Here is a 9,520-nt window from a genome sequence, read left to right on the forward strand (position 1 = left end):
CATTAATGCCCTCATCAAGGGAGGCTTCGGGTAAAGCACCGGCTCAGGGAGAGAACCCAGGCAGCAGAGCGCATCCCACGCAGCTGTTTCATCCATAAACTGGTCATTCATTTTGGGAAGGACTGACTCTGTGAAGCAAAGCTAAACGGTCAGGCAAGAGCACTCACGGCTCAGCCAGGCCCCCCCTCCCCTGCCCCCCCTGGAGACTCTCAGGGAGAAAGGGAGCTAGCCCTAGCCCTTGGCCTCCCCCTTCCACCATCCCTGTGCATGGACCTGTGGGAAGCACAGGGGCTGCAGGGCTGAGGGCCCACCGGGGGGAGAGGGCAGCCTCACGCTGCAGCCCCCCACAGCCCAACGGCACGAGGGACGAACTCGTTTACAACCTGTGGGACCAACATTACACAACAGGAAGGGGTTAAATGGTCCGAAACGCCCCGCTGCACAGCTGGGGTCGCATTAACTGCTACAGATACTATTGCTAGCCCACGAGCTGAGTTCTTGCTTGGTCAGTGGTCCAAGGCAGAGTTACTCTTGCAGAGCCCCGTGCCTGCCTGTGTGGGGGCCTGCCCACACCACCCCACTGGGGAGCGAGCAGGCCCTGGGCTCGAGCACAGCTCCAGGTGTGTGGCCATCCCCTCCCAGCCACAGCTCTGCCAGGGGTTGCATTTGGTCATTTTATTTCTGGGTTTGGGTTGGTTATTCCCAGCGCCCAAACAGCAGAAAAAGGGAGCATCAAAAGCAAAGCGCCATCGGCAAAACCCAGGGCAGAGCTAGTGAGACCGAATGCACGGACCAGTACCTGCACTGCTCACCGTGAGCCCCACAGACACTGCCGTCGGCAAAACCCAGGGCAGAGCTAGTGACACCGAATGCACGGACCAGTACCTGCGCTGCTCACCGTGAGCCCCACAGACACTGCCAACTATTAGTCGAGTGCCCTTTACAAATAACTCAGGAGAATTGCAAAGGGAAAGCTCTCCCAGGGGCTCCTCACAGCACAGCTCCAGCCCCTTGCAGAGCCCTGGCCTCTCCTGCTTTCTCTTCCCTACGTCCACGTCCCCCCTCCACACGACGAGCAAAGAACTGGGATCCCCAACACCCATCAGGCAGCTACAGAGCCTCCTCCAGAAGGCAGAGCTAGTGCGGTCAGAACCATCTGGTCAGCATGAGGAGCTCTTCCATCCTGCCTCCCCTCAGCTCTTCTATCCAAGTACATTTAAAAACAATGGAGCGATACAATTGTTTAAAACCAAAGCTGTCTGCTTTTTTCCTGTGGTAGTAGGTGGTCTTGTCTGCTCCTGCCACCAAGACAAGAATAAGAGGCTGTAGCCTGAGGCTACTGGTTTTCCTCACGCATCTGTTCCATGATGTTGATGAGGCTTTCCAGCCCGAACACATAACCCATGTCGGGTCCGTCGTGCACAGTGGGGTCATCACGAAAGCCTTTGAACGTGCTGTGCGCAAAGTCAATCATACGCACGTCCACCTTGGGCTGGGCTGAGAAGCCAGGCTCCGTGCTGCTGCCGTCCTGAAGGTTCTCCGGGAGAGAGCTGTCCACCCGCTTCAGGCGCATCTCCGGCCGGCACTCCACAAACATCCCCGCCCTGCTGTCCTTCCCGTCGTAAATGATGAGAAGGGAGCTGGAGTAGAAGCGGTAGGAGGCCTGTCTCTCCAAAACCGCCTTCAGGCTTCGCAGTTTGGCGAGGACAGGCTCAAAGAGGTCCTTGCGCAGCTCGATGCCGTTGTGCAGATACTGGTAGAGGGCATTGCGGAAGCCCTCGATGGAAAGACCGCGTCCATAGTACTTATTCCTGCATAAGTAATGCCCTGTGTCCAGCTGATAGACCTACAACACAAAATGAAACACATCTCAAATGGGATGAACAGGTTAAGGTCATTCACAGAGAGCCCTGGGCTGCCCCTGCACTGACAGGGCAGGGGGAACTTGTCCTGTCCCCACCTCGCCCACAAGTGAGCAGAAGACAGCCCTGCCTGTTCCCTGAATCCCAGAGCAGCTCAGAGATGCACCCCACGGGCACAGGCAGGGCGCCCAAGCACAGGTTCTCTCCCAGGACACCCAAAGGGCGGCTCATCAGTCCAAGCAACCCCAAGAAGCATGACACAACAGACTCCAAGGCTTAAAAAGCCAAGTTTTGCAGCAGCTCAGACAATCCTCTGGCAGCCAGAGCTGCCGGCATGTATTGCTGTTATTCTGTGGCATGTGATTAATGAGAGGCCCTCATTGCTTCAGTTCGTGGGCAGGGATCTGGATTACAAGATACTTCTGCGGATGGGGAAAGGAGCAACTATTGCACAACAGCACCAGCAGCAAATCCTTGTGCGCAGGGCTGAGCCACAAGAGGAGAGCAGCTTAACTCCCAATACAGAGCAGAGCAAATGTCAGATGATGCCAGGACACAGGGACATCTCCCTCCCCAAGCACTGCGATTCCAGCTGAACACTAAGCCACAAAAATAGCTTTCTTAGAAAATGCCCTGATTTTCTGTGAACAAAACCGCTTTGGATAAAGCAGGCCATCTTGGGAGAAGCACGTTCCTTCCTTCTAGTCTTAGAAATGAAGACAAAAAGCACATACCATGAATGCTGGTGCACCTGCCTGAAGTGGGAGGCTCTGTAACAGTGCTCAGCAGAAAACGCTATCTGGGAGGCCTTAACAGGGCTGCAAAAAGCAACATGCAGCACCTACAGCCTTGGGGATCCCTACCTGCATCCCACACACACGCACACCCAGGGTGGCAGAAGTGCTCTGTTCACACTTCTTCATCTGCCGCGCGGCCTTCTCCTCGGACGCATCATCTCCGTGCTGTCTGGTCCCCATCTTCAGATCAAGTACGCAGGGCAGCTTGAAGTGATGCACCACGTTCTCCAGCAAAAGGAACTCTGGGAAACACGTCAAGGAGAGCTCACCTGTCACAGACCAGGGCCACCACAGACAGGGCCTTGGGCTAGCATGAGATAGGGTCAGGCAACAAACAAATAGGAACCAAAGAACAGACAGAACGAACCGTTTGGAGAGGTGAAGAGAAGGAGAAACCCCCAACTTTGGTGCTCAGACTTTGACACTTGGTAGAAGAAATCAGCCTGGAAAGTAGAACAGCCAACAGTGACCAAGGAGGTCACGTGCAGGTGTACAGGAAACTCAGCAGGGAGAACTGAGGAGCAGAACACTAGTGCCAGGAAAGACACAATACACCAGCAAGAATTGCTGACACATTAAGGGAGAGCTTAAAGTCTAATCAAATCAGCAATTTAACCATATGGAGAAACAATACAATCCCCACAGACTGGAAACTCAAGGCTGAAGTAATAGCCCAGTGCCGTGGCTATTGGCCTGCCCAGAACTGCAACACTGCCTGACACACAGGGAAAACCAGAGAGGCCACAAAGGCAGGAAACAGCACAGTAACGGGAGCCCTCAATCACCAGCATGCACAATGGGCAAGCCCTCCATGAGGGCACAGCACTGAGAACAAACCTGAGACAATCAGTGCAGCACCTTGTCCCAAAGGGGAAAAAACAACACTAAAGTTTGTCCCAAGAAGCCCTGCAGCAGGGCACGGTTCAACATGTTACGCCGGAATGGCAGCCAGAGCACAGCTGGATTAAACATTTAGAAAAATCTACCACTAACGATGTTTAATTTTGAAAGAGGAACTTCATAAAAACAAGGAAGTGTGATTAAAAAGGACAGGCAAAAAGAATTACTGCTCTGCAAGTGATGCAGGCTATTTAAAAATAAAAGCTGGAGCCACACGTTTGAGAATAGGAGAAGGAAGCCCAGACAGCTAAAATGATGAAGAATACACCTATTAAAAGTAAGGTTGTTTCTATGCGAGGAAAACAGAATCAAGATCCAACAGGTGAAACAAAAAAAACCCCACAAGCTGACAAGTTCAAGACAAAAGCATGAGGAGTCATAGCCATCTGCAAAGGCACAGAAAATAACAAAACCATCGTCAACCGTATGAAGAAGATGGTCAGACTGCATGAAAAGTTTAAAGACAAAGTACAAAAGAAGCTAGTAGGGGAGTGGGATTGGGGTGCGTGAAAAGACCACCTAAAAAGAAAAATAAGATGAATAGTTTGCTGCTTTATTTACTGGGGAAGAGCTCAGGGGATTCCCAAGCCAGAACTCCAAGCTCAGAGAATGCTCAAACTCAAACGCCAAGAGAAGAGATTGCACATTGAACAGAAAATAAGAGATGTGTTAACACTGTCTTAGTACCAGGGACTGAAGCAGGGCTACCACAATGCTGATTCGCGGAGATCTGGGGAACTACAAACCAGCTCGACTGGTCTTACAGCCAACGTCACCAGTGGGGTCTGTGTGTGGAGATCCAGGCCATTCAGTAAGTGATCCAGAAAAGCGAGTCAACAGCAAGATGACAAATCCGCTTGTAGTACTGAGTTACTCAAGGTTGCAAACGTGAGGAACAGTTGTGAAAAACCCCACAAGGATCTTATGAGACTGACTTGGCCATTAAATGGGCAGGAAAAATTCTCTAGAGCTAACACACAAGATAAGGAGAAAAGATTTTTAATGCATGAAGCAGTGTGTTTTGAGACAACTATTACCAGTCAGGAGTGGGATCTTGTGGTAATGAAACAGCACTTGGAACAAGAGAGGGTGTTAGGAATTACGAGGGAGAGGAGAGACAACAGCATTGAACACCAGTGGAAATCTCCGGTTCACCTGCATCTTCCGTATTGTGTGCAGTTCTGGTCATGGTCTCCAGAAGGATACAGCAGAACTGGAAGAAACTCGAAAAAGGTGACAAGCCGAACACAGCTCCCTCCCAAGGGATTACTGAAGAGAGCAGACTTGCATTTGGCTGCTGGGCAAAGCCTGACAAGAAAAACTACAGTTCAAAACACAAGCCAACAGAGAGAATGAGAAAATAAAGAAAATATGGAATCTAGCCAGAAACATGGCTCCTCTGAGCACCAGCGTCAGACATTAGTGTCACTGTATGGGAAGCAGGAAGGAATAAGAAGAAACATAAAATATAGCTTTGCTCCTGTGAATGAGGGGAAAGCCAACGGCAATTAGCTGCTTCAGGCACAAACGTGTAGGCCAGAGCAGCAGCAGCAACCTGACACACTCGGTTCTGCTTCCCAAAGGATACTGTAGAGCTTTCGGTCCTTGGACTCTGACCGCATGCGGCTCAGCTGCTGCTTATGACAGCGCAGGCTCCAGGGGTTATAGCTGATCTTTTCAGAGCTCAGACCACTGTTCCCATCCAACATCTGAAATGGAACATCTGAATGGATGTGCAAGTCCACCCTGGGACTCTTCGTTTCCTGGATGCTGCCGGTATAAAGACAGAACAAACATACCTGTTAGAATCCATGCATTCCAAGATACCTATGGCTGTCACACCCTCCCATTGCACATGATCTCCTATTCCTTCTCCTGCTACGTACTTCACGCAATGCAAACCTTCTTAACAGCAAATCCTCACTAATACCCTAGGCTGTGGACCCACGGTCAAGGATCTGGTCTAACCTCTCTGATAGCTGTACTGTAATCGATAGAGTAAGCAGGAACATTTGTTTCTCAGGGAGCTCCAGCTGGTGTGAGAAGCAGAGACCTGTACTCAAAGTACCCTCACAAGAAGCCCCTGGGTTAATAACCAGGTGGACTGAAGAGTGTTTGAATCTGCTTCACACACTGGTTCCACATCCAACAAACTACCAAAGGTTATCCTGCCTCAGAAGCACTTCATGTGGATGAGCTCGTCCCGAATCCAGCAAAACTCTGGACACAGTTTGCAGTGCCACAGTGCACTGGGCTAGCAAGTGCAAGACAGCCTGCCGACTATATGGGAGTGCAAAATGCTCTCAAGAGGATCACCACAGCTGAAAGGGGAAGAGGGAGACTTCCTGCTCATCATGTTGCCACTGGCCTCCCAAAGCTTTTACCTTTCAGTGCTGTCACTGGCCAGGCCAGGTTTTTCCTCCCTGTGCTCAGTGCCGCTGCTTGATCTGTGAAGGCTCCGACGCGAGTGCTTGCGCCGTGGCTGGTCCCTCTCTGGCATATCATCCTGCTCCACAGCCTCGTTCTCCACGTAGGGATAGGCCACCAGGTTAATGTAGCCGTCGCTGTCTCCCTCGAAACAGACAGATACCACACCTGCCAGAGAGAAGTGACATGTCAGTTGCTTCCCAGGGGAGGAAACACACAACCATTAGCACCCCAGCATTCAACGGGAGAGAGGAAAATGCAGCTCACAGAGCAGCAAAGCACACCCAGAACAATAAGAGGTTTAAGACTACAAGAACCCAAATGTTGTTAGCACAGCACAGAGAAGAAATGCCCCAAACAGTGCCCTGTGTCGCTATATGAGCGGACATCAGGAGCAGGGGAAGCTCTGCCACCCACAGAAAATTAAGGACAAAAGCGCAGCTGGTAGGCTGAGGGGTGTGATTATTTCCTTCCATTCAGTCTTGCTGCAAATGTTGTCAAACCAGAGAAAGTAAAGCACAGTGCACCAAGATGTTGAGGGGGGCAAAGCATATGAAATATGTTTCTAGTTCACGTGGGTAAGTATCTATGTCCTGCAGAAGTGTTCCTGCTGTTGACAAGGGCATCACTGACCAAGGAGGAGCATGCTAAAGGAACTCCCCAGCACCTGAGCTCTGAAGTACAGAGCTGTGAGGCAGAGGTGACACCTGCCACTCTTCTCACAAGTCAGTCAGTCTTGCAGAAAAGGGATCTGCAAGGTCCCAGGCGTTCCTAGTGACAAAAACAAGATGCCCTGGAAGTAAAAGTACCTCAGCCAGGTGCAGGGAAGCAGGACCATTTATGTCCTGTCCAGTTTTACCTTCTGAAGGCTCCAGGAAAGCACCACAGTCCAAGGGGAGGTATAAATCTCTCACAGCACAGACTCTGAATAGATCTAGCCGGCCAGCCACAGAGCAGGAGCTGACACTTCTACTTAGGGCTGACATCTTCATCTTTGGGACTCCCCCAGCCCTGGAAATGAGGCTATCAGCCCATTTCCTAACTTGCAATGACAAAAATCTTCCATTAGCTTGTCACCAGTATTGAATAGCTACCGGGAGTATCAGATGCTAGATGCACTGAGTCAAATGATTCATCACAAACATGAGGAAACCTTGCACTGCTCAGCTGATGCGGGCTGTCACGTTACTGTCCTTCCTTTTTCCTTATCTGCAGATGACAACGCTAACAAGGTTCAGGTGGCCCAACACAACTTTGAGTAGTTCAGGACTCTAGCACGTCCCTGCATAACTGCCACCCCGAGTGCTCTGACTGCCTGGACATGCTCCTGAACGTACCTCTGTGAAAGGGCAACCTCAAAGTAACATCTGCGCGCTCAGACAGAAATACCACCCCCAATATTAAACAGCAGGAACAGTTTCTGGGACTATCAGATGAAATCCCACACTGGGGTGGAGATGCATGTCCTGTGCCTTTAGGCTACCAGGAAGTATCCAATTTCAAGACGACAGGTCTCCATCTGGACTATCAGCTTCATCTGTTTTAAACACATCTCCCAGGGAAAGTCTGACATTGTATCAATCCTAGTAACTACACAGGCTGGGATTTCTGATGGATCACTAGAGCACCGTAAGGCCCTGGACTGGCTTGAGGGTACAAGACCACCTGTCTGTTGGAGACTCTATCTTTCACTCATGACCTGCACAGACACAGGTAGGTAAGCTGACACTGCTTCGAGACCCTCAGGCTGCAGCCGGACCAAATGGCAAGACCCTGAACAGATGGTGGCCCCAGCTGTCTCTGACATCCTCCCAGTGCTACATAGTGACAGAGCAGCAGAGACCAAGTCCCCTAGAAGTCTACCTGCCAGTGTCACCATCCTGAATAAAAAACACACGGCAAAAAATGTATCAAGCTTCTGAAAGATACATAAGAGCTGCCAACCTCCTACAAGGATACAGACACTGGAAAATTCCACTCCTTCAAAGCAGCTGGGGACAAGGCTTCACCTCGGTGCTGGGAAAGAAACGCTTCCTGCTTCAGCAGCTTTCCAATACAGCTCCATAGAAGAGGCGGGATGAGGAAGCAATAAATTATGGTACTGGAACATGCAAATGCTCAGTATATGATCTAACTTATATTTGCTCAAGGTCAAGGCTGTAACTGACAATAACTTGGCAGTAAAATTACTTCAGTTACACATCCATAACCTTAAGCTACAGACTAAAACTGTCCCACTGCATACTCTGTCTAGAAAAAGGAGCACGCTAAACTCTGCATGCCTACAATACAGACTTCCTCGTTTCCAAGTGCTACCATCAAATTGCTAGCCTGACAAAGAAAAAGAATTAAAAACAAATAAAATGACACCAAGACACCAGCAGCTCTAGGAAAATGAGAGGGCAGGTTCTTGAAGCATGTAACGGCACTCTGGAGAGACAACAAGCCTCACCTTTGTACTCCGGTGTGAACTCCTTCATTTCCGGGGGCAGGGATTCATAGAAGCGCTGTTCTCTGGTAATGAGGGGCTTACAGACAGTATGGTCATCGTAGCGCATCATGCTGCTGTGGCCGCCCACCTGGTGAATGAAAGGCTCCAGCAGGACCCCCCGGTTTCCAGATCGAGTGGCATTCTTGCCATACTTGCCCACTTCCATGGTTTGACAAACACACATTGCGTTGGGCACCAGTTGCACTCTTGGAGCATGGGGAGAGCCACATGGGCTGGGACGGGTAGCTCAGCAGCGGTCGGGCAGCCACAGGGGGGAAATCCCGGCAGTCTGCTTCCTTATGATGATCTGAAAAAGCAAAGGAGATTCCTGTGAACAGAGGACAACTTGCATTCACTCCTTATTTCCTAGGGAAAGTTTCCAGTGTTTATTTATATCCATAACTGCGCCTCTTCTATTCTCTGTTTACATCCCACTTGTTCCAGCATGCTCCTCACCACCTCTGTAATCTTACAGGTAAACACACACTAATCTGGAGGCAGCCTCATCTAGAGCTTCTCCAATAGGGTTGACAGGAGACAGGGAAAGGAGTAAATATGAATATTTTGAGCCTCCCATCTTTAGAAAATACTATTTCCTTCCTTTTGTTTATTTTATCAGTAAGGCAACATGATAATGGAGTACAAACTGTGAGCTACAACACAATTAAAACCAAGCCCACACCTGCCTATCAGTACTGGTGACAGAACTAACACGGGCAGAACAAACACTTCAAGAACTGAATTCCACTCCTTGTGTCTCTGCATTTTTAGCACCTAAATGACAAAATAATTCCTGTTTACCTCCTACCCTTACACTGCTTCCTCCTTTACTGACACACTTCTCTTCAAGCTACGACATGAAAGACTCTCGGAACAAGGCAGTCATTCCGACACTGTGCGTATGCTGTAACTGAAGGGATTCCACCCGGATTCTCTCCTTTATTACTCTGAGCCCTTCAGGGTAACAACTATTTCCTGATGCTTTTACAGCTCCTACATACACAATAGGCTCCTGACCTCCAGAAGCAGGCAAGAGATCCCTA

At 49.9% G+C, this 9,520-nt stretch overlaps 1 protein-coding gene across 1 annotated transcript; it reads right to left on the reverse strand.

The window, feature by feature from the left end:
* Positions 1 to 1,246: 1,246 nt before the first annotated feature.
* On the reverse strand, positions 1,247 to 8,679 carry IP6K1 (inositol hexakisphosphate kinase 1). The gene is made up of 5 exons (XM_010078055.1): positions 8,439 to 8,679; positions 5,944 to 6,154; positions 5,148 to 5,329; positions 2,726 to 2,901; positions 1,247 to 1,846 (listed from the first exon to the last, which is right to left on the reverse strand). Exons 1-5 carry the CDS (start codon positions 8,659 to 8,661, stop codon positions 1,337 to 1,339), a joined length of 1,302 nt encoding a protein of 433 aa, XP_010076357.1. The 5' UTR covers positions 8,662 to 8,679; the 3' UTR covers positions 1,247 to 1,336.
* Positions 8,680 to 9,520: the final 841 nt, after the last annotated feature.

Source organism: Pterocles gutturalis, unplaced genomic scaffold, assembly GCF_000699245.1.
Source record: "Pterocles gutturalis isolate BGI_N339 unplaced genomic scaffold, ASM69924v1 scaffold26638, whole genome shotgun sequence".
NCBI classification, from domain to species: Eukaryota; Metazoa; Chordata; class Aves; order Pterocliformes; family Pteroclidae; genus Pterocles; species Pterocles gutturalis.

Coding starts and splice junctions, on each gene's coding strand:
- IP6K1 (XM_010078055.1), bottom strand. CDS start 8,661: ATGTGTGTTTGTCAAACCATGGAAGTGGGCAAGTATGGCAAGAATGCC. Junction 2,902..5,147: donor CAAGGACCGAAAGCTCTACA/GTATCCTTTGGG, acceptor CGTGTTTCCCAG/AGTTCCTTTTGCTGGAGAAC. Junction 1,847..2,725: donor TGCGTGTGTGTGGGATGCAG/GTAGGGATCCCC, acceptor TTTGTGTTGTAG/GTCTATCAGCTGGACACAGG.